General features: G+C 27.1%; 1 protein-coding gene across 1 annotated transcript; it reads right to left on the minus strand.

Annotated features, from left to right (window-relative positions):
• On the minus strand, window positions 1-25,308 carry LOC145836781 (general transcription factor 3C polypeptide 3-like). The gene is made up of 10 exons (XM_082944554.1): window positions 25,128-25,308; window positions 6,054-6,337; window positions 5,851-5,969; window positions 4,663-4,738; window positions 3,787-3,945; window positions 2,206-2,387; window positions 1,760-1,901; window positions 1,242-1,349; window positions 699-827; window positions 1-252 (listed from the first exon to the last, which is right to left on the minus strand). Exons 1-10 carry the CDS (start codon window positions 25,306-25,308, stop codon window positions 1-3), a joined length of 1,632 nt encoding a protein of 543 aa, XP_082800680.1.
• Between the last annotated feature and the right edge of the window lie 1,214 nt (window positions 25,309-26,522).

A 26,522-nucleotide genomic window follows, 5' to 3' on the forward strand; every position in this document is an offset into this window, starting at 1 on the left:
TCAAACGACGTTGTGTTTGAACAGCACGTAGTTGGCCATCGTGTGGTTGCCCGACTGCCGGTACATCAAGCTGAGGTTGAAGGCGATCTCGTGCCGGAGGTCGAAGCTGTCCTCGCACACCGCGTCGACCACATTGGCAGGTGGTCCGCACTTCAACGCGTCCTCGTACATGTGCACCGCAAAGTGGTTCAGCCCGATCTGGTGGAGGGCGCGCCCGATGTTGTACAGCGACTCCTGCTTGTTGTTCCGCAGCTGCCATTTCAAACATTATACAAGTTTGTTCAAGTTTTATTTCAAATATCATGCCAACCGGCCTTTTCAGTTTATATTAAATAACATCATTACTTGAAAGAAGGATATTTTGTTACTCATTCAAACAGAAGCTGACTCATGAGTTTTTATAAATATTGAGTAGCTTTTATTGTTATTTAATGCACGAAGTTAGATTTATGTTTGCGGATATTTATATCCGAATGAAATAAGTGCAGGGTTAAAACTGTACTTACAAAAAACCTTTATATAGCTTTTATTAATCTTTATTAACTAACCTAACAATGAAATATTACAAATAGCTTTGTTTCATTAATTTCAAAAACGTCAGCTTTTAGACTTTATCAAAACAAATATTCTAGCAAGTAAACTAAACATTACCATTGAGGATCTTCAACGTAATAAACAATCTGTCAAAATAATCAAACCTGGCAATACTTGGCAAGGAGTGCGAAGGCTTGCGCGACATAAGTGTGCTTGTTACCGCAAGTTTTCTGCGTGAGTATGTGGCAGTAGCAAATTCCCACTATCAAATGCAGTTCCGCATTTTCTTGCTCCTGCAAGTAATCTTGTTATTTATCCGATAAGTTTATTCGATAGCACTGACGAAAGTTGGTTTAAAAAACCTACGTACATTTTCTAAATGAAACTAAAGACATTTTTTAAATGTAAAAACTTACACATTCACTTCTTTAATACATTACACAAAGATACTATAAGAGTTTCAAAAATTTATGAATTTTGGATATAAGTAACAGAACGAGCTTAAAAAACTATATACTTTTGGTTTTTCTCAGAAAGGGATTAAATTGATAATAACGTTTAATTTGCTTATAATTACTTTTCAAAACTTTACTTGGTTTTTAATAAAATAAATTAGTGAAGTTTTATCATGTACTATTCTGTTTTTGATAACTAAAAATTTTCAAAAACCAATAAAGTACAGATACATCTACAAAAAATTGTCAAACTTCTTCTAGTAGTTCGATGTAATAATTAAGTGCAGGTCTGAAGTTATTAGATGCAATATCTCCATGAGCAAACATGCTTTGAAGCGGGTGAACTTTCTTATCTTGTACCTGTAATTGTATACTTGCTTTTCGTGAATGCTTTTAAAAAGAAAACAGATTAACCACTTTGTTTTGCTAGTAATTAACTTTGAAAATAACACAAAATAACTTATCATTATTGCGAAAAACTTTAATTTACTCTGCAATTAAAAAGTGGTTAACTTAACTAGTCATTAAAATAATACTTTACATTAGCACAAAACAAATAAGGTCAACATAAGTTTACTTACTATAAAGCGCATTATTGTTGTAAAAACAATAACTATTGGAATAAAATAATAGATAACCAATACTGGGATATAGACAGTATTCAATAAACATGTATTTATTATCTTAGATAAAAAAAAACCTTAAACGCAAAAATTTCTGCCTTGCAATTAATAATACTTTTCTGCAAATTTTTTTGACACAATACTGACCACCATGATTCTGTGGAGAAACCTGTGAGTGTTTTTGAGAACCTTCTGACTGTGGGACATCCTGGTGACCACCTGATTGAATATGTTCCACACGTGGTTCTGCACCGATGACTGGTCCTCCTTCTTCGATAAGATCACCTTCCTTCAATTGATATACAACAGGTTTGTATGGAAACAATGTACAGTAAGACAGTGTTTGTATAAATGAGGTTAGAATTTTAAACTTGTATTTATAAAAAACACAGTCTTTATTTTAGATGCCATTTATAAAAGCACTAAAAGTTTTAATACAGTTTATAATTTAAAAAACATATACTAAAATCCAAAATTAGCTGAAAACACTGCTTGATAAGTTTATTTATGTTTTTAAAATTAAAAATTAATAAAAGTGCAGCAAAGTATTCATTATATCAATAAACAACACAAATAACTTGATTCAAACAAACTTGAGTATTTTGAAGGCGTAATAGTACCACCCGCTCAACAGGCTGAACCTGAACAAAATAACTTCCAGCTTGCTTCTTGAAATTTTCGCGCGCGAAAAGAAGTTTTTCTCCTTCATAACGTGGTCGCTTATCAAACAGGCCTCCTTGTATCTTTTGCACGTGTTGAGCAGGTTCAGCAACTCCTTGATTGATAAGGTTGATTATATTGGTGGAGTCTTAGCTCGCAAAAGTTTTTTTACTAAAGAAATAATATGCAGCAAAAATATTAAAGTACTTTGGAATATTAAGTTATAAACTATTTGTAATTAAGAACGTTTTTTTTTGTATGATTTAACCTTATGTTAAACTTATCTCACGGCATACGAAGGTCCAGGCTTAAACTCTGTAGACTTTCGCTGATGTTTTCGTTAAAAAGAATTGATATACTTTTCAAACTTTTGTATAAACTTTGAATCAGTTTTTAGTAAATATGGAGTGTTTATACTGACATAAAACAACAAAAGATTATGTTCTAAAACTATCCCTTATCATTTCCGTAGAAGCAAACCTTAACTTAGCCAAAAACATTTATAGAAGAAAGTTACTTATAATTTAATACTAACCTGAATGTGTTATAATTTTCAACTTAAATAAGTATTTAATAATACAGTGCTTATTGACTTATCCGGACATGTTGGGCAATTCTGTAAAGGTATCCGGATAAGCATTTTTCCAGATAAGTACAAAATATAGTGTTTTTATAAAATAATATAACTGCTGTAATTTATGCAATGTAAAATAAATAATAATAACTCAGCTCTTCTTTTTCTGCTTTAAATTTCTTACACTTTACTTTTCAAAATATCGTGAAAAGTCGACTCGCCCATGCTAAAATGCTCTATTATAAAAGACTTTAAACCATTGTTTTTCCATCTTTTTACAAACTTCTAGTTTATTTTCAAAGCTTATTGCAACTCGTGTTATTTTTTATTTTTGTAACTTGTCTGTTTCTGAAACCTTGTATGTTGAGTATGTCAAACTTATAACTTTTTGATAATAAAAAAAAATTATGCAACTCATCTTAATAAATATTGTTTCAATTAAGAACTTTTGAAAGTTTGAATTAAAAACCAAAAATAAAAAAACTTTTAAATATTAATTTTCTAAAAAATTAAAATTAGAAACAATGTTTTTTAAAATTGATTTACTTTACATATAAATGTTTCTACTAACTAAACTAGTTTTAAACAAATTGAACGTAAGCTTTACTAGTATTATTACGTCATAATTATGTAATAAATTGCAGAACTTATAAAATCACTTAAAAATTTTTCACAGCATCAAAGCTTAAACATTAGTATGTATTACACGAAAATGTTTGTGTTTAATACTGAATTATTTATTAAGTTTTTTCTCGGCTGAAATTTTCCGTATAAGTGAGCGTCCGGATAAGTGAATAAGCATTGTACAACTAAACTATTTTTCAATTAAAAAATTAGACTCATACTTCAAACTCGTTTTCAAGTGTCAAAAGCAAAACTAAAAGAGTTTCAAATACACCAGCGTTCTAAAACATACCAGTAAAACAGTATCAAAACAAACCTTGTAAAAGTCGATCCACTGCCTCTGCTTGAAGACATGCCAGTCGGCTTTCAGGTACAATTCCTCGTCAATCCTCTGCTTGCCCGCCCTCTTGCAAGTCACTTTGATCTCGCCTGCGAACGGGTTGGTTGTTTTCCTACTTCGCTTCACTATTGACAGCTGAAAATTCATGCTTTCACGTTGAACCAGTTTATTTGTATTTATTTTAAAATTTATCAAGTACCCAGACAGTATGAGAAAATTAAAGTTTGATAATTCGGTAAAGACCTTGTAAATAATATATTTTTTGTTCACACAATGTAAAGTAAGAAATGAAGAATCAGCATGATATGTAGAAAAATAAAATAAGTAATTTTTTTAAAAACAAATTTAACAGATAAAAAATAAAACTTGCATTCATTAAGGTCGCCAAAGGTTTTTGACAAAATTTTCCAGGTTTTTTAAACTTATTCCAGGTTTTTTAAATAACAATATTTTGGTTTCTTTTGGTTTAAAAGTAAATTTAAGGTAAAAAACTGATTTAGAATGTATAACAACATTGAAAAGACACTGTAATTCTACTTTAAATATGTTAAAAAAAATTTATTATTATTTTCTTTTTTTATATGATAGATTATTGATATATAATCGAAATTCTATTTCTTTACATGTAAAGTTTCTTTAAAATTCCAGGTTTTTTAGTGATTTTTGTTCGAAATTTCACATTTTCCAGGCTTTTCCCAGTTTTCTCAAATTTCACGTTTTTTTACAAAATTGTCAAAAGCCAGGTTTTTTGATAACTCCAATACGAAAATAACCAAACAAAGTACTTTTATATTTATTGGAAAACAAGAAAACTGTCTGTACTAAGCAGAAAAAGTACTAACTGAAATTAACCTCAGTTTTGAAAGTACTTTTCAGTCTGTTGGCAAGCATAATCAATACAACATCCGCTGCAGCTGCTAGCTTCTTTCTGTGATTAATCATGTTTATTAGCATTAAGGTTATAAATTAGTTAAAAATTAATAAACATTTTTTTACTTCCAGTGACTTTTTTTAAAAATAGTCTATCAGTTGGAATATTAGTGATCTATCGTATCCTAATTTTGTGAATCGGTTTAAGCACTTATGATTGAGCAAAATATTTCTTTAATTTAAAATTTGCTTTAAAGCAGTGTTTCTAACCATATATGTGTTAAAACTCCATGTTTTCATAATTTGTTATAAAACTTCGGTGCAATTTTTATTATTAAGAAAAATAATCTACAAAAAATACACATTTTTGAAAACATTTTAACTTAATAATTTAACCACAATAAAATAATCTTCTGTAAAAAGTATTAATAATACAATTACAAAACAACTAATGTTCGGTTTTTTTTCTATAGTTTCTACACATTTAGCGTTTCATCAGAACAATAACAGAGTTAACATAAACCTTTTTTTAAAAATCAAAAAAGTTCACATTATGACGTTTCAAATAAATTTAAATAATTTCATTTGGTTAATGTTATAAACAACTTCTGTACAAACTTATTTGTTCTTTTAAAATACATATTTTGGTTGTGAAGACAGTTATTTTTAACATTAGCCAACTAAAACTATTCCAATTTATTTGAAACGTCATAATGTGTATTTTTGTGATCCTAAAAAAATTGCTAACTTTGTTATTGTTCTGATGAAACTACAGTAAACAAGCCGAACATTAGTTTTTTTTTGTATTATTAATATTAATCTCTGCTTTCGTATCAAAAGACTTGGCTTTTATCGAATAAAAAAACATCTCCAAATACTGTTTTAAGTACATAAGTAATCTTCTTAAAATTATCTTTTCCTCATCTAGATTTTATTATACAAACTTACTAATAATTTTTAACTTTGCTAAAGCTAAACAGAACTAAACTTCAAATTAGGGTTTCATAATAAAAAAAAATACTATTGAACTTTAAATAGCTAACGATTAATTGATGAACTCTGAAATTCTATTTAAGCTGATAAAAGTGTTCTGGTAACTCGAAACGGCACAGCTTGTCTTCTTAAACATAAAAACAAACGCGCTCACTTAACATTCAACAAATAACAAACTTTTTATTGGGATGCTGGCCCCACTTTTTGAAAACTTGGAACCTGCAATTCAGCAGCCTCATCTGGTCTTTCGGTGAAATTTCATTTTCATTCTCCCCTTTCTCGGCTCCATCTAGTGTCTAAAGTATTATCAAAAAATTAGACACTTTACAAAATCTTAAAAACTTTCAAACAAAAGCAGACTGATTAAACAACCAAAACACCTCGATGGCGACGCGGTATTCCCCGGTGTCGAGCAAGATGGCGGCCAGCTCCAGCCTGATGTCGACCGAGTCCTCCGCCGATATCTGCAGGCACTTGAAAAAATTCTCCTTGGCGCTCTTGTAGTCGTTGAGCTTCAGCAGCGACATGCCCTTCAGCTTGAACAGCTCCTTACTGGTGGAAAAGTGCGCGAAGTGATGGACTTCCAATTCCTCGATCAACCGCAACGATTCGGCGTACTGGCCCGCTTCGAAGCACGCCACGCAAACACTTATCTGCACGTCCGCTGTTTGTCAGGAACTTGTTAAGCAGGGTTGCCAAATGATTTTGGCAAGTTTTTTCCAGGTTTTCGAAATTTCTTCCAGATTTCTAAGATTAGACGTTTTACGGTCTATTTTCAGTTTTAAATTAAGTTCAACGTAAAAAACTGTGCCTAATAGTATAACAACATTGAAAAGATTTCTAAAAGCTTCTTTAAATTTGTTTTTTTATTAAAAAAAATTTGAAGATGACAAAAATGTTTATTTATAAGATAGATTATTTATTTGCAATTAAAACTTTACTACTTGACATTAAAAAGTTGTTTAAAATACCATACTTTTCAGGTATTTTTAGTGATTTTTACTCAAAACACCAGGTTTTTTTCAAAATTACTCTAATTCAAGGATTTTTCATTTTTTTTACCTTGAATTTTCAAATTACAAATTTTTCCTGGATTCGAGGTTTTTTGGTAACCTTAAAAAAGACATAACTTAACCCTCATATCTTTTAGTATATTAGTTTACAATAAAATTAAAAAATCTTAACTTTGCAGGTATTTTTTTACCTTTATATATATAATTATGTTTACAATATTAACAACTAGTTTTTTTTTTTGCTTAATTTTAAATAGCACTATTTTTAATTTCAAATAGGCCACATAAAAAATTCAAAGTAAATTTTGAGATAAAAGCCAGCGAAGTTGGTGAGCTCAGTAAGTTCCTTAAAGAAAGAGCAAACCAATAACGCAAAATAAAAAGACTATTTCACTAAAAATCTATCTTCTCCTTAAAATACATTCTACTTTTTTACAGAAAGTCCATTATCAATATTTAAATATTTTTTAAATACAAAAATATTTTCATAAAAAAAAAATATTTTTAATATTTTAAAAATTTCAACATTCAAAGTCTTAAAACTATAATAGGAACTATTCCTAAAAAATTTTGAGTCTTAAATTTTACAAATGAAATAAAAAAAGATAGATATTTTGTGATTTTAAAAATTCTGAGAAAATTGACAATGAAAAATTTGTAACTTTTTACAAAAAATAAAACATCTCAAAATTCTATAATTTTTACAAAAATAAAACATCTCAAAATTCTATAATTTTTTACAAAAAATAAAACATCTCAAAATTAAAATAAATTTTTATAATATCAAACAGTGGACTCATAACATGAAAAAGTAAAAATTAAGTTTTTGGAATTTTTCTTTGAAAATTTGTAGGTAGAAAGTCAAGGTTCTAAACTAAACTGTAAAAAGAACTATATATATATAACAACATTATTAATATTTTTTAACATCTCTATCTACTTTAAGGTTTTTTTTCGCTAATAAGTTAAGGGCATAGGGGTGTCCGACATTTTTTTTTACAAAAATAACATTGGACCTTATATGAAAGCTTAAAGTACAAACAACAAGCCAGTTTTTATAGAATTAAAAAAATTTATTTAACTTTTGAGATATTCTAATTTTCATAAAAAGTTTCCAATACAAATGAAAAATTGAAAGTTTTTCTAAGTCAATATTCTTGGAAATTTAAAACATCACTAAAAACGTATCTTCTCCTTCATTTTTTGCGATAGAGACCATAAATTTTCAGGAAACGTTCCTTTTGTAGTTTAAAAAAATTGAAAGTTGGAGTTTTTAAAATATTAAAAAAATAACTTTAGATAAGAATAAAACAAAAAAAAATAGGTGGTTTTATTTATAATAAAAAATTTATTTTTCAAAATTAAAAATATTTCAATCTTTTTAAAATTTAATAATACACTTTTTTAGAAAATTTGAAGAACATTGCTTTAAAAATGAAGGAGGAGATAGATTTTAAGTGAAATGGTCTTTTTTTGTGTTTTTAGTTTGCGCCTTTCATTAGAAACCTATTGATGTCACTGACTTTGACTGCTCATATTTTTAAAAATACTTTGAATTTTTTCAAACTGTTAAAAATGTCTGATAGCTCGGATAAAACTCTATAAAATAAGATCAACTTGTAAAAATCAAGGAGGACCCCCCTATGCCCTTAAGCTTATTGTGTAAGTTAAGAATACTTTATATTCTAGTAATAATTCATAAAACTTCGAAAAGTTGAAAAACAATAGTATCAAGTAGGGATGGGAAATGTATGACCTGTAGACCAAATCTGCCAGCAAACAGAAATCTGTGGCTGTGAAGTATTTTTAGCTTTGCAGAAAACAAATAAAATTAAGCTCTTACTAACAATAACTATACAATTTTCTTTTAATTTATTTTTAGTACACAGTTGTTTTTAATGAACCAGTAATTTAAACAATTAGTTTCAAACATTTTTTTTTCTTTGTGGTTGTAAAAATATTCAAAACTACATAGCCCACTAAAACTGCTTTTTAAACAGTCTAGCCAAAGAGAGAATTTTTAAAGAAAATTTGTTCTAATAACTAAAAAAGTTTTCCACCCTTATTACAACAGTACAAAACTTTCTTAGACAAAAATGTAGTATTTGTGCAAACCAACTATGATACATAAAAACAATGATAATATTTATTTGACAAAACAAAACCAACTTGTTTTCATAGGAAGTAGAACACATCTAGTTGTATTCTTGCTGCTCAGCATAAGTGTATGTGGAGCTGACAGGCTTCAATTCCAGGCTGACTTCTGTTGAGTGTGGCTCCTCTGCTTGTGAAACATCCATTTGTTCTTCACCTTCTTATTGATATTAAATTTATTAGATGAGTTTACTAACTATTCTTAAATTGCATTAGTAAAACATTTACTATATACATTAGTATTTGTGTATATTGTTTTATTAAAACAACAATGATCAAATATAAAAAGATGTTTTTTCTAAATATTTAAACTGTAGTAGAGAATTTCTGTACAGTATTTTTCTCTGAATACTGACCACCAAAACTGTCAAATTTTGTTATTAAAACCAAGTGCATGCAGGTTTTGAAACAATAGTTCTAAGTGTACCTCTAATATATAAATACTTTAAATTATCAAAAATGTGTATTTGCTTTATTAAGAAGAATCTAAAAAATAATTGCAAACAAAAGGTATGCCGGCCAAAAAATTAGTTACCCCAAAATCACATATTTTTCATCTTAAACAGTAATAAAATCACTTATACATGTCCTAGACTTATACTTATTGATTTGGTCTTAAGACGTATTAACTTCTTTTCATGTAATATGACATCATAATCACCCTAAATACACAAACTTTGTCTGTAAAATAATGATTTTTGGAATATTGAAAAGCATAGCTGGTCAGTGATTTTAATAAGAAAAAATAATGTAAAACAAAAATTTCAGGTTATTTACTTACCTTTAAAAGTTTAGGTGATGTGGTGTGCATGTCAACGGGATATTTGATGTTGTAGTTCATTTAGCTTTAAGTGTTTAAAAAACCCTTGAATATTTATTTATTTAATTAGCACACAACAAATTAATGAGATATTAAAAAGTTATGATTTATTATAGGCAAGATAATGTTGTATAGCATTGAACATTAAATTAATGATTGCAAAGTAAAGACTTTACAAATAAATAACATTGCAAAATAAAACAAAAGTTGTATCATTTAGCATTAACACTTAACATTGTTGCAAATGACTGATACTTTTAGAAGTTTTTGCATAAAAATCTGTGTACACACAAGTTACAGTTGTGTGAGTGAGAATCTTTATAAAAAGAATTAAATTGTTTAGTTTACTTGAACTTTGTTTCAAAAATACTCTACAGAGTTTTGTTTGTCTTGTAACATATGGACTTTGTGGCAATATAAAAGTAGTTATTTTTCAAACTCATTCATGAATATTTTGATAAGTGTGTCTTTATTTAGCATTCACTCACTATGCACAAAATGGTTTTTTTATTTTCTACCTGCTTCAAAAAGTTGTTATACCAATGACTACAAAAACTGTATAGTTTTGGCAAATATGGCAAAACGATTCAAATTAAATAATAACTAAAATGATTTTGCAAAAATTAAATTTATTGCTATTACCTGATGAGATAAAGGTAAAAAAATAAATCTTGTACAAATTGTTAGGTAATAAACATATTTAAAACAAAAAGAAAACAATTTTGTAAAATTAAGAGTTAAAAGCTTAATTTATATTTACTTTTAAAGTTGTCAATGTAGTTTATACGAGCTTAATGAATTACTGTAGGTTAAATATTAAACAATATGTTAAACCAGTAATCTCCAATGTAGTAAAAAAGGTAGAAACTACAAAAAACTTTAAAAAGAATGAATAATAAGAATGAAATTAAAACAGTTTATTTTTTACAAAACAAAAAGTTTAAGGTTTAACATTATGTAAAGTAAAAAGCATTTTATGTTCGAAAAAGCTAAAAACGACCCTGCCATGCTAAGATAGTGTTTCAATTTGTAGTTTTTATGAATTCTCTAAAGTCTTACATTTTAATGTGACATCACAATAAAATAGTACTTTGCAAAATATTTTTTTCAATGAATATTCTTTTGAGAAAAGCACTTGTAGTAAAAACACCTTAGGTGCTGTAGGTGTAAAGTAACTCTAAAACTTTTTTTTTTCTTTTTTATACTGTTTATGTGAGCCTTGCACAATACTTAAGCAAACTCTATTTGATTGTCAATATTTTTGAATATAAAACTTGATGATTGTTGCTCATTTTATCTTCTAAAACTCTTATATTTCTACATTGTGTGAGTAAGTGTAAGAAAGCATTTGACCTAGTTTGGCAGTCAACAGTCTTGAAAGTTTATGTTGATAATTTATATTATTTTTCTCATGCAATACCTTTGAAAAAGTTCTTTATCTAATCTTCTAGTTCATCACAGAATCATATATCTTTAATAATAAAAAGTGTGATAAGTTTTTATACTTAAAAGTATGGCAGGTTCAGACAAGATCAATTGGCTTGAATGCACTTACTTGATGCAAAAAAAAATCATCAAGAGGCTTTAAAAACTTGCATATCAGTCTCTGAAATCTTTGAAACATCATTATAAAGTGAAATAAGTAGTGAAAAATTCAAAAGAATTCTTATATTTCTATGTTGTGTGAGTAATTTTAAGAAGGCATTTGACCTAGTTTGGCAACCAACAGTCTTTAAAATTTAAATTGATAATCTTTATTATTTTTCTCATGCAAAACCTTTGAAAAAATCTTTATTTTATCTTCTAATTCATCACAGAATGCATATATCTTTATTCATAAAAATTATGACAAGTTTTTATACTACAAGCATGACATGTTCAGACAAGATCAATTAGTTTGAATGCACTTAAATGATGCGAAAAAAAAAATCATCAAGAGGCTTTAAAAACTTGCATCTCAGTCTTTGAAATCTTTGAAACATCATTGTAAAGTGAACTGAGCAGAGAAATTTATGAAAAATCTTTTGAACCTCTGTAAAATTTTTAAACTCCTAGCTTTTTTCAAAGGTCTTTATAAGTTGTAACTTTGGCTTTCTCCTACATCTTAAGATTAGACAATGGATCACCCTTTTTTGGAATCTGATTAAAGATGAGTACCTACTACAGCAGCTGTTGAGGTTAGTTTGTTTAATAGTTAATTAGATTGTTTTTATTTGTGCAAAACTTAGTATTTTTTGCTAGGGTTACCAGTAAACTAGTTGAATATTCAGTAAGGTTTTTTGGATATTTACAATAAATCTTGATATTCTGTCTTAAAGTTTTAGATTTTCTATTTATTAATTGTTGAGTCCTTCTGTTACTATTAAATTTTTTGAGTTCTCATGCTTGAATAACATTAAGCTTTAGATGTTAATTAAGTTTTGCACAAATTCATATAAGCTATTCATAGAGTTGTAACCTTGGTTTATAAACATATATTTGTTTTGTTGGGCTTCATTCTCCTAACATTACTAGGCTATCTTAAATTAAGAGAAAACTTAAATAAGAATAAATAAAATCACTTAAAAGTAGCAACATTTGTGCTAAGCTTGATATGCTTGTATAAAGAAGTTTTTATTCATGAATGAAGCCCAAAGAGACAGCAAGCTAATCTAAGTGTAGAAGTTTATTTACAACATTATATTTATAAGTTAATGATTTGTAATAAGAGTTACTTAAAGTGTGCATAAAATATAAGTAGGAAGAGTAATTATAAAACAAAAATGTCATTAGTTTCAAAACTGTTTTAATTGTTATAAAGCTTTATTTATTTATTCACTTTTTTTACAAAAGAAAACAGTTAAACCATATCAGGAATAGGTTTGCTAGTAAACAAAATGTTCCAAAATTTTAAGTTTACACTCATATATTTACAAAGCAATTCACAGCAAGCAAAATTTAAAAGTTGTTAGTGCATATTTGTATGAGGTTTATTCTCACCTTTGTTTAATTTTTCTCTTCTTCTATCACTAACTTCTATCTGTTCTTTTATCTATCAATAATTTCTTTTGTTCATATGTTTGCACTAATAAGCATTTATCAACAACTTGCTGTATTGTTTTTTATGTATATGACAAATGTAAAGACTCAATTTTGGTAATAGTATAAATATACAGCCATAAAGATTTCAAATGATGCAAGTATTTGACAAACTTTGAAATGAACTACAGGCTAATAAACACATGTTATTGACACAAAGTAGTATGGTTTAACTGTTTTAGTTTGTAACAATGTATTTAAATGATAAGTTCAAAACATCAAACACCTTTAATTTGTATGCACACTTTAAGAAACACACAAAAAGTTGTCTGAGATCAGTGATTAAACAAAGCAATTAAGTAAGCATTCAAAGTCTATTAGTGATTATATAAAGTAAATTAAAGTATATAAGTTAATAAGTAGTGATGGTAGTAACAGCGCAAACCTTTGTATTAATTAGATTGCTAAAAAATTATTTTACAATAAGACCAATTTAACTATCATGGATAAACTTTAGCTTAATAAGTTACATGACAAGTAAAGTTATATCCTTTAGTAGGAACAGTATAAAACTGAAGTTAACAAGAATATAAACAATTTTTTACAATTTTAAAGTTTTATTTGACAAAAATATAGTTACTACTTGAATCAAAGTAATTTTAACTGTTTATATGAATCTCAAGTTGTTTTTTATTTTTGATTAATTTAAGTTTTATGCTGTTTATAAAAAGTTATCTAAGTAAAATCAGTTTACATAAGCAAGTTAACTGACTATTGTTTAAATATATACATAGAAAACAGTTCAATCATATAAATAGATTTGTCAATGTACACATTTAAAAGGTCTGTAGTTTCTTTCTTTTTATATTTGCTTTATTTTCTGTCATTAAAAAGTACACCTATCTATGAGGTTGATGAACTGTTTTCCATGTATATGTAAAACATTAGGTACTTAACCAGGATGATGTAGTATCTGTATTCATTTGTTTTTGGGTTTTAACCTTAACTTAAACATGTAGTTTTAACAAAATAAAGGCATCTATAAGGTACGCATTCAAAGTATTACGCACTAGTTTTTTAATAACACTTTCTCTGTTATAAGCAAAGATTTTCTTTAAGTATTACGCACCTGCATAAGGTACGCACTAAATTTTTAGTAAAACATTATTTGCATTAGTTAAACAGGTTATCTAAAATAAGGTACGCACTAAATTTTTCGGGCCCCCACCCATTTTTTAAAAAATGGGGATTCCCCCAAACCGAAAATGTAATGGGAATTTTTGATGAAGATTATTTAAAATAATTTTTTTAAGGCATTTCGCCGGCGAAAAATTTTTCACATTTTTCCTTTTCTCTTTTTCTGCACGGCCTTTTTTCTTGAAGGCCACCTTTTTCTGTCAAATGGACCGTGAGTAGCGTAACTGCCAAACAAATATACGTTATTGCGTTGTATTTGTACGGTCTTTATCTGTTATCTTTTACTAACCTTGAGCTTATGTGATCTAACTTATTGATGTGAAACCATTAAAGGCCTGACGGTAATATCAGTTATAATTTTTTAGTTATTGACTGAGTGGTTTTATGTTTATGAGTTTGAAAAGTAAGTTTAAGGTAGCGGACAAGAATTAAAAAAAAAACAAAGGGCTACGGCCGGTCGATGACACGGTGCTTCGCACCTGTCATCTCTCCGGCCTGCCCTTAGTTTTTTTTTAATTCTTGTCCTTTAGGCCCGGTCACTCTGCTGGTCGGCACCACCTTTAGTTATGACTTTGATGTACGAGTAAGTGTGCTAGTACTTCTAAGTCATAACTAAACTTTACTTTAACTTAACTAAAAGTTATAAGATATCACAGACTAATTTCACTCTCCAGTGTATGAAAAATAGAAATCTTTGCAATCATTGTATGTAGGAGATTTATGTAATTTAGATAGAAACAAAGCTCTAAAGTTTTACATTTCCCATTTACATAAGTTAACATTTACGTCTTAACTTGTATAAATAAGTTTGGGTCATCATTTAAACTAGACACCAACAAATTACTGTTTTTGTCCACAATCTTCTATTAATTTTGTGATATTTTCAACGTTTACCTACATACAATTATTACGTCATAACCCGGTAGTTTCATACAGTATAAACTTAGTAATTTTTAATAACACTATAGTATATGCATAATATGTATTGGATTGTAGTTTATTAAGTTTTGTTTTAAATTGCTCTATATTTTTGAGCTAAGTAAAGCTTATACATTAATTAATACAGACATAAATAACACTAATTATATGTACATAAAAAGTATTGCATAAAGTGTATCAAATTAAACTAATAGATTTAAATATTAATGGCAATCAACTCTCAAATATTTTTTTATTGCTGCGTTTAACTATACACATAATGGCAGTTACCAGCTCTGTACTTTTGATAAATTAGAACAAATACCGTTACGCCAACTCATTCTTCTTTTGAGGTAATTATCTTTAGTTATTTTTCAACTAAATTTGTTTGAAATTATTTTAAGTTATGGTTTAGATTGGAAAAAAAATTGTTGGACTAGGTGTCAATTATTTTATATTCGTGATTAAATATACCTTATTCTAACAATATTAAAATTAGATCCAATTTTTCTTTTAGTTGGTAGTTCATTATTTTGTTCGTATTGTTGTAAAGTTAATTAAAAGTTTGTTTGAAAAATGTTCTCTCTGGTTTCTCTAAAACTAAAAGCGTTTGTTTGTGAGTTTAAAACGTTGTTACATGTCTATTTTGTTGTTTCGTAACTTAATTCTACTTCTAGCCCACTACAGTCAGTTATTATCAATCATCATCTTGTTGTGCTGGTTTGTATGATTATTTCAACTCTTTGTCTCAAACAATACTTATTTAACCTTCAAGTAATGATTACAGTTAAAATATACTTCCTATTTAAAAGCTTTTTGAGTTATTAAGTTAAGTTTCATGATCTATTTCAATTTTATTTAGGTATGCAAGCGTTATACGTGACTTTTTTAAACTGAGTGCATCTTAAACTAAAAATAGCTATTTTTTAAAAGCTTAAATATTATTATTATATTGTAAATATTCAATCCAGAAGCTATTTTAGTTTTGAGGTCTTATTTTGTTACCTTTGAAAGTAATTTTTGTAGTGCCATTTAGCAATTAGATTTAGCAATTTTCTAATAATGGCAGAGTAACATCGATTGTACCAAGCCCTGCTAGTTTTTTTTTTCATGAATGATATTCTTACTCGTCATTTAATTAGATCAAAAAACAAATTATTGTTTACTTGTACTTCACACTTCCGAGGTTACATTGATCAACCTTTGTGTATATTTTTCTTTGTAAAATATTCACACCATTTGCTTTAATTTTTCGTTTTTATGTTTTAGTCTGTTGTAGTTACCTTGTTTGTTATTTATTGGTTGTTTATGCTTGCGAAGTATCACTTTAAGTTCTTATTTTTTTATTCTTTATATTTTTACTTTCTTCTTTAGCCAAGTTTAACATTAGGTCACACATTTTTATTTTCTGAGTAAGCTACGTGGCGATTCTTTTACGTTGTTTTACAAACTTTATTTTTTCTTCACAAGTGTGGAATTCAAAAGTATTTTATGAATTTTCTTGTTTAATTGTTCAGATAACCCGTTTAAAGTAGGTAAAAGCCCTAAATTTGAGCTTCATCCTATTGGTCGAAGTACTTACTTAAGTACTGCAATAAAGTTAGTTTTAAGATTAAACATGCTTTCTGACTGAAGTACTAACTAATTTGTTGTATAGCTTGCCCTTACTAAAGAACTATACAAACACAGTTGTGCTAACATTTATGATACATTACATTTTAATTTTTTACAGTAAACATGCCTAAAGTAAACTTATAATTAAAAACTTATAACTGGTATTCTCGATTCTACGACTATTCTAAATTTAAAATTAGTGTGTAAAAGGTAAAGCTTAAAATATACTCAAATATGGTCATTTTACCGTAGTTTAAATACATTTCTTTATTTTTGCTTGTAAAGTTTTACTTAAAGTCATTTTCATTAGACAAGTATTGGTTTAGAAGTTGACATAACCCAAAAGTAGAAAATATTATCTTATATTGTTATTAAATTAAGCATATTTTAATGAAAGACTCTAGAATTATCTCCCATGTACGGTAATTTCAGTCAATTTTGACTATAATTCAATATCAAAACATATCTATTCTTTAACAATTGATCTATTTAAAAATTTAAACAAATTGTACAGTAATCTTCCTTTGTTGTACCAACATATGTTTCTGTGTGTTAACGAATCAACACACTTCAACTGGGTTCTGTAAAATATAATTACTGTAATAAAAGAATAGAAGCATAGAGTAAAGTAGGTGTATACAAGTTTTCATTAAAATGAAATATTTTTTACAGATAATAGTTAATAATAGGTAAAATACTTAATATTAAGTCTGACTTAATATATAAAACTATATAATATTTGTGATTATCAAGTCTAAAATAAGTAAAGTAAACTTAAATATTTTAAAATATTGTTTTCTTTCAAATGAAGTAAATTTTGAAAATATTTTTTAGCCTTCGCTCGACCGGTAGCACGATTTATAAAGTTAAAACTTGAATAAAAATCGTATATGTCTTATATTTTATGGCTAGTATTGTGTTTTTACTATTTTGATTGTATATCACGCAGTTTTCTTCATTTAAGATTTATTTTATTTAGACGGTTAACATGTTTAACAGTTGGTTTAAAAAACCTTTTGAATGATATCTCTTGAATTAGTCAAGTTTGATCATATTCTAACGTTCAAAGCTATTTGTTTTTATTTGGTAATTACTTAAGTTAAAAAAGTTAAAATCACGACTTCATTTGATTGATTGTATTCTAAGTTTTTAGCGCTCTCATTCAGTTTTAATTAAAAAGTAAATTATATTGTACTTGAAACTTATTAGTAGTATTATACTAAGACTAATAGAGATATCCACGCACAACATTTATATATACAACTAAGTAAGATGTATTGTAAAACTAACTTTTTCATGTAATTAAATATTTAATATTCTACTCATTGCTGATTACGATTAACTGTACCAGGCTTGATCACTTTGTTAATATTAAACTTAACATTATAGCTTGTTGTTAATCGTACAGTAATTAAGTATTTGAACTTTCAGCATTTGTGTTTATTCTTCTTTCTAAAGTATACGTCCTTTAACACAATAAGCTTAAAGCTTTTATTTATAAGGTTTTGTTTTATTCTTCAGGTTTAATCTGTTGAGTTGCCTTGTTTAATAGGTTGTTTATGCTGCAAAATACTAAAATATAAATAAATTGCTTTAAAATCTCATTAAAATATAAATTTATTATATTTATGCTTTTACTTTTTCGACTTAATTAAACACTTGATCTTTATGTTACTCAATTAAGTTTTTTGATTAAGATCCGTGGTGATTATTTTACGTTTTTTTACAAACATTTTGTTTCTTCACACGTGTGGATTTTGAAATCAATTTGAAAGCTTTCTTGGTTAAGTAAATTTTGACCATCCCTACTTATTTTAATGTTACAGGGTCCAGCTTCCTATTGTTTTAAAACTTAAATAGGATACACTGCACTCTTATTAACTCAATATATTTTCTTAGTAATACTAAATCTTTCAGTTGTAGTTAACATCAAACTAAATACATAGTTTGTAAATTTAATTGTCTTTAAATAGAAACTGAGGTAAAATTTTCCATATAGTTATATTATTCTCCTTCATAGTAATTCGTACTCAAATTTGGTACTCATTAACACTCTTTAAAATATGTTAATAATATAATAATAATATCATAAGATTTTGTTAATTTTTTTATTATTTGTTATCATTAGTAAGTATTCTTATTTAGTGAAAAATTGTTATTATTCTCTACTAATAGTCTTCGAACTACAGTCAGTTATTAGTGTTTTATTATTAGTTATCATCTTGTTGTGCTGGTTTTTATAATTTTTTAATCTTATTTCATTAACAATACTTATTTAAAGCTTTGTCAGTTTTTCAGTCTAGTTTCACGGTTCAAATAAGTCTTCTCAGTTTTGTATGCTTTTAATGAGCGTCTGTTTGATTTACTATTCTAAATTTATGAAAACTAATTATAAGTCTTCTGCTTGTTTTGCATTTTCATACTTTAAAACAATAAAGACAACTTGTTTTATCTGTGTAGAAATTATAGAGTTTCTCAAAACTGTTAAGTACGCATTTAAAGTAAGGTATGCTTATGGGCTTTATGTATGTACCCTAAACTTTTAACCCTTTACTTCTTATTTGTTTGGTTTATATGGTTAAGTTAAAGGTGTGTTTTTGTTATGGTTTTCAACCAACTTAAACTAATGTAGATATATTGTTAACAATCTTAAAGTTTAAGTTTTATGCTTTGTAGTAGTTTATTGTAATTGTGAGTGATTTTATCTCGTTTATAGTATTTATGTTTTTTAATAACAATCTAAAGTACTCCGTATCAACTACTTTTAGTTATGAGCTTCGTTATTTGTATGATGCTTAACACCAAGTATGTCTCTACGCAAAAAAACCTGTAATTTGATAATTATGTTAAGTTTGAGATGCTTTTAAACTTACTTTGGTAGCGTTCAAGTATTTTAGTCAATTATTCTTATTCAACTTTTAAGTATTTTACCTAAGTTTTTTTTTTATGTTTGCAATTAACCAAATAAGTTATGACTTGGAAGTACGAGTAAATGTGCTCAAACTTCCTAAGTGCAACTAAACTTAATTTCCACTACAAGTTAAGATATAACAGACTAATTTCACTCTAATGTTGTATGAAAGATAACAGATATAAATTACTCATGAGCGACTTGTTTTTAATTTATGCTACTACTACTACATAAATTAATTTCGTCTCATTTTTTTCCATATAAAATTAAAGAATTTTACAAATCACTTGCATTAATTATGCGAAGTTTTATTTTTCTGCTTTTTTCCACATTAAGTTCTTGAATTTTGTTAATAAGCAACAAAAGACCATGATAAATTTTTATTTTTTTGAGCTTGCAGATTATTACGTCATATTAAGGTAGTTTCCTTTAGATAAACTTACTATTTCTTACTTGTTTTAGATAATGTTTAGGTATGAAATGCTTTATTGGCGAAGTATTTACATGATACAAACATTAGCAGCACTAATTACATTAAGATTATAAGTAGTAATGGGTAATATTTATCTTTGTTAAACTCTTGTATATAAATATTTACGGTTTTCAACTATTAGTTATATTGTTATTTTTAAATTTCAGACTTCATTAACAAATTATACACTTATTATTTGTTTAGTATTCCGAATATTACAATTTGGTACACACATTTTTTTATATTCATGTTATATTACCTTACAAAACTAATACTCGAACTACAAATAAATCTTATGATTTTATCATTTATCATCATTTTGTTGCGCTGGTTTTTGTTATTGTTTCTAATGTTTTGCAATTAAATATATTTATTTTACTCTAAAATCAATGGATAACCTGTCTGTTTAAGTAAAATGTTAATAATTCGTTTCTATGATTTTTAAAGTTTAGTTTTATGGTCTTTGTAAAATTGAATATGTATTTACACTATAAAAGTGTTCCTACCCAAATAAAAATAACAAATAGATAAAAATGTCATTTTAACCAACAACAATTATGCCAACTAAATAATTGGTTAACAATAGTTTTTGTAGTACCATTTAAACAAAGGTTTTATTTTGTATGTAAGATAACTGTATTGTCTAAATGGCATAGATTTACTTTCAATTAGCTTGAAAACATTTAGTATCCTCATATTCATATGTTTTTAATGCGTGTATATTTTCTTCAAACTTTATATCTTATTTTTGCTTGCTTAGCCGTAATACTACTTACATTTTAAAGTAATGAAGACATTTTTTCTACGTAGTAATATGTTTTTATCGCCGATCTTCTTTTAACATTTCTGACTATTTCTTACCAAAGTAAAATTCAAACTTTCATTAGTTCTTGTTTTTACATTTCTGTAACTATTTACGTTGTAGCATTCATTGTAAACAACACAATTATCTTTGCAAATCTTATGGGGTCCCATTGGATAAGTTTTAGTTTACAAAACCACATGGTTTAATAAACATGTTTTGCTTATGACTTACCTTAAAAAAACTAAAACTAACCATTTTTTGAGTGATAATTTCGAAGATTATTATATAACTTTTCTGCAGTTCCTCTCGAATTGATAGCGTTTGTTTATAAAGTCTAGTTCGTTAATGTAGTTTAATTTTGTTTTTTGTAGTTAAACTCTACTTTCTGTCCAAGTATAAATAAAATAAAGTAAATTTTCAGTTTTGTCTTTGTTTAGCTTTTACTAGTCTTTCCGACGATTTAAGTTTTAAATTAACAATTTCTGAGATTTTTAGGTTTTCAACCTCATTAAATATTGACATCAATAATTAGTTTGTTGTGCTTTCTAAAGATTTTTGTTCTTAAATTAATTTAAGTTTATAATACAGTTAATTACTGCCATCATATAATGAGCAAACATTTAAAATACAAAGTTTCACATATTTCATCATATTCACACTGTGGTTTTTAGTATTATAAGCTGGATATTTATTACAAACTATGCATATTTGTAGTAAATAATCCTGATATTATACTCTAAATCAAGTTCAACGATACTATGGAACTAATTCAGAGTGACATTGTTGTTTTATGTTGTTGCTATGGGTTTCTTGAATTAATCTTGTTTGTACGTTCTATCGTCGCCTGTTAAAATTCAATGTCTAAAACAATTTTTATTTTGTGTTATTTGCATTAGTTTGTTGCCTAAAATATAACAAATTTAAGTACACTATTTAAGGCCTATTGTAGCCGTTTGATTTCGCTTTGTTTTTGCTTAATAATTTAATTGAACATCAGCTGAGTAGCTTTTAAAAGTCAGTATAAACGTTGTATTTATGCAAACTGTTGCTTTTTTACACCTTTCAAAAGTACGTAGAAAATTTTAATAAATTTTTGATTATTGATTGAGGTTCATATTCAATACGCTCGATTTAATTTTTACAATGTATTGTGGATATCAGTAACAATGGACCATAATTTTTTATCTTTTTTTGTTTATCAGAAAAGTTTCTTTAAACTAATGTTTATAAACTTGCTCTTAGTTTTTTTTTCAGTGCTTATAAAGCGATTATTTTATCATAAAAATTAAACTTAGATCCTTATTTGAATTCATTGTATGTACCACTTTTTTAACAAATCCAAAAAAGAGAATTTCTTGTATTTCTTTTTAGTTGCATTGTACTTATGGGTTGTTAATTACTTTTTGCTTTATTATTAATTACGTTTATTGCATTTTCATTATATAAGCTAGATTTGAAATTTTATTTTTATTGCTTAGTATACAACTGACGAAAGAAGCATGAAATATATTTTGTACTGAAAATTGAGTCTTATTTATTTTGTTTGAAAGAATTTATCATAGTGTCAAAAAATGTTTAATTTCTTGTAAACCGTGTCCAGTATAGAAAATTGAGAAAATATAGAATATTAAATAGAGTGACGTAATAATTACATTATTGATATTATGATTGATAGTATACTAGTATTAATACTAAAAAAACTTTTAAGTTTTCCAACATTTGTAGTAATTATTACATATGCATAGCCTGACAACTGTGCTACAAGCTAATTAAATACGAAAGTTAATAAAAACCTTATTAAGATGAAAACAAGTACTGTTAAGTAAGGTTGCCATATTTAAAAAAATGATTTTGTATGTTTGGTTTCAGATGATTAATTTCTGGCAACTACACTTTAAAACTTCATAAGTTTTGACTTGTTGCCTTTATAAAGCTTTATATAAAAATAATAGTCGAGTTGTTTTTGTCAAGAAAGTTAAATTTACTTTCGTTTTTGTTGAAACTTTTTTCGTTTGAACCTATAGCAAAACTAGTTCTTACGAGTTTTAGAACACCGTGAAACAATGTGAATAGTCCAACAACCATTCATTTTTCTACAACTGCAGTTGTACTACACCTGATGAGTTTGTAATTCAACAGCCTCTGTTCATATTAATTTTTATTTATATATTCATATTAGTTTTTATAAGGTTAAGAGTCACTTATAAGTTTTAAACGATAGTTTTTATGAGTAAGTAACTATTACATTTTTCTTTATTTAAGCTATCTATAACTTTAGCTGATATAAAAAGTTTTTAAATTAAGAATTATAATTACATCAACAGCTGACTTTAATTATTAAGCTAACAGTTTTTAATAATTACAATATACTTTATAACAGGCTGACTGATTACAAACCAGTTTTTGTACCAGTTCATGATTTTAGATACTCTTAAGTTTTAGTTTGAAAACTTCTGAGATTTTTATGTTTTCAATCTCGTTAAATATTGAAATCATATCTGTGATAAATCAGTAATTAGTTTGTTGTGCAATCTAAAGATTTATGTTCTTAAATTAATTAAAACTATAAGTTTTTAAAACACTTAATTACTGCCATCATATAATGAGCATATATTTAAAATACAAAGTTTCATATTCAAACTATGGTTTCTAGTATTATAAGCTGGATATTTATTACAAATTATGTATATTTGTAGTAAATAGTCCTGATATTATACTCTAAATCAAGTTCAACAATACTATGGAACTAATTTTATGTGACATTGTTGTTTTACGTTGTTGCTAAAGGTTTCTTGAATTAATCTTATTTGTACGTTGTATCGTCGCCTGTTAGAATTCCATGTCTAAAACAATTTTTATTCTGTGTAATTTGCATTAGTTTTTTGCCTAAAATATAACAAGTTTAAATACAATATTTAAGGGATTTTGTAGCCGTTTAGATTTCACTTTACTCTGCTTTTGCTAAAAAGTTTAATTGAATTTCTTTAATCAGCTGAGTAACTTATTTTTGTATATATGCTAACTGTTACTTTTTTACATCTTTCAAAAATACGTAGAATATTTTAATAACTCTTTGATTACTGATTGAGGTTCATATTCAACACGCTCGATATAGTTTTTACAATGTGTTGTGGATATTAGTAACAATTGCCAATGGACCATAACTTTTTATCCTAACTAATGTTTAAAAACTTGCTCTTAGTTTTAATTTCAGTGCTTATAAAATGATTATTTTATCATTAAAGTTAAACTTAGATCTTTATTTGAATTCATTTTATGTACCACGTTCTTATGCAATTTTTTTAACAAATCCAAAAAAGAGAATTTCTTGTAAACTGTGTCCAGTATACAAAATTAGGAAAATATAGAATACTAAGTAAGGTGACGTAATAATTAGAAATGATATTATGATTGATAGTATACTAGTATTAATAGTATCTAGCTTGTATTAATACTAAAAAAACTTATAAGTTTTCAATCATTTGGAGAAATACTTGACATATGTATAGCCTGACAACTGTGCTACAAACTACTAAATACGACAGTTAATAAAAACCTCATTTAGATAAAACAAGTACTGTTAAGTAAGGTTGCCATATTTTTAAAAATTGATTTTGTACTAATTTCGAATACGTTTGGTTTTAAATGATTAAATTCTGGCAACTACGCTTTAAAGCTTCAACTTGAAAGTTTTGGTTTGTTGCCTATGTTGCCTAAAAATAATAGTCGAGTTGTATTTCTATTTATTTTTGTCAAGATAGTTAAAAGTTACTTTTTTGTTGTTGAAACTTTTTTTCGTTTAAACCTTTAGCAAAATTGTACTTATTTCCGATAGAGAGAGCTAGTTCTTACGAATTTTAGAACATCGTGAAACAATGTGAACAGTCTAACAGCCATTCAGTTTTCAATAACTGCAATTGTACTACACCTGATGAGTTTGTAGTTCAACAGTTTCTGTTTTTATTGATTATGTTTACCTAATATACTCGTATTAGTTTTTATAAGGTTAAGAGTCACTTATAAGTTTTAAACGATAGTTTTTATGAGTAAGTAACTAGTACATTTTTTTTATATTCAAGCTAACTATAACTTAAGCTGTTAAACTATGAATTATAGTTTAAAAATATTACTATATCAATAGCTGACTCATACTAACAGTTTTTAAATGATTAAAATATACTTTAAGAGGCTGACCCTGTTTTCTATTTGTTTTAACTCTTATTTTAAATCAATATTTAGTTTATTTTTGTTTGAAATTTTTGTTTTTAATATTATAAGTGTTCAAGTCCGCTTTTTGAAAGCACGATTTTTGATAGAGATTAACTGTTTTTTATATTGATATTCTGTGAGCTGTTACAAAAATAAGGTTATAAACAATAAAACAACTTTGTTATAATGATAAAAATCATGTAAAGATTGAAATATTGTAAATAAATATTGTAGTTTAACAAATTTTATCAAATTCAGCTCGTGATCTCGGAGTGTATTCAGTATATTGATTTGCTTTTTTTCTTTTAGGCATATGTATCAACTGAGCTTAATGTACTCCGGGCTACTTGGGTCTCTGGCTTTATTTGAAAACACCACTGTAAGAGGTTCGGCAGTTTCGACAGGAGCCAGATTCGCAAAAGCTTCGGGGCCATCTTTATCTGTAGTTGCTACCTCTGTTTGCGACCGAGTGCGAGAGGGTTTAAGAGCTAATAGCCTCTTCATTTTACTTATAAGATTAGTTGAAATATAGACTAAGAAGTATCTTTATGCTTTATTATACAATAAAATAAAAAAACACATTAAGAAATGTTTACTACTATAGAAGGCTTCTTGCAGTTCACAATTCCAGTTGCTTAACAAATGGTTGCTCGTACAGTTTACTGGTTCAGAACGTAGGGACTTATACTTCCTCGTTGACACCGGCTGAAGAGCGCGCGAGATGAAAAGATACAATACTGAAATTAAGAAGAGAAAGATAGATGCAATAAGTTTATGCCACCGAATGTGTGGGCTTATACGTAGAGTTCAATGTTCAAATTGACCCAAGCTGGAATTTTTTGCTGGAGGACAGTTTGTCTGCTACAGTATGCGTAAACTTATGAGTATGGCACGTTAACAACTCAAATCGACGTTGCTAAAGTAGGTATACAAAATGTGTATAGAAGAAGGTATAAAAACTACGAAGTTATGAACTCAAGTACAAAGTAAATGTTTTAAAAAAGCAAATACTAGAATAAGAAGGTTTTGGCGGAGATCATCTAGATTTTTTAAGATGGTAGATGAGCTTATGCTCAAAGCGTCAAGAGAGGTTTTGACGGGGATCAGCTAGATTTCCAAAATGGCGGCTTATGCTCAAAGCGCTAAGTGACGTGAAGCTGCTTTCTTCTTGACATGAAGTCGGTAAAACTTGCTATTTCATTCGCTCGGCTGCTTATGTACACCTCGATTAAATAACAGTTCCGCATGATCAAGCTCAGCATGATAAATATACTAATCATTATGAATATAAAGTTTAATTTACCTCAAGTTAAACAATTTACGAGATACCCCATAATCAAGTATCACAAAATATACTTGAAATTTAAATTAAATTACAAACGAGATTTATTAAAATTACTTTGACCAAATTTTTTTTAATAAAAATATACTAATAATTACAAATATAAAGTTTTATTTAGACCTCAAGTTAATTCAATTAGAAGAAGCTGAAACAATCAAGCATCACAAAAAAAACTTGAAATTTAAATTAGATTACAAATGAGATTCATTCAAATTGTTTTAAGCAAAATTTCTTGATAGAAATATACTAATCATTATAAGTATAAAGTTTAATTTAGATCTCAAGTTAAACGAATTACGAGAAGCTGAAACAATCAAACATCACAAAATATATACTTGAAATTTTAATTAAATTACAAACGAGATTCATTGAAATT

The sequence above is a fragment of the Thalia democratica genome, chromosome 5, assembly GCF_965202585.1.
Source record: "Thalia democratica chromosome 5, ktThaDemo2.hap1.1, whole genome shotgun sequence".
NCBI lineage: Eukaryota > Metazoa > Chordata > Thaliacea > Salpida > Salpidae > Thalia > Thalia democratica.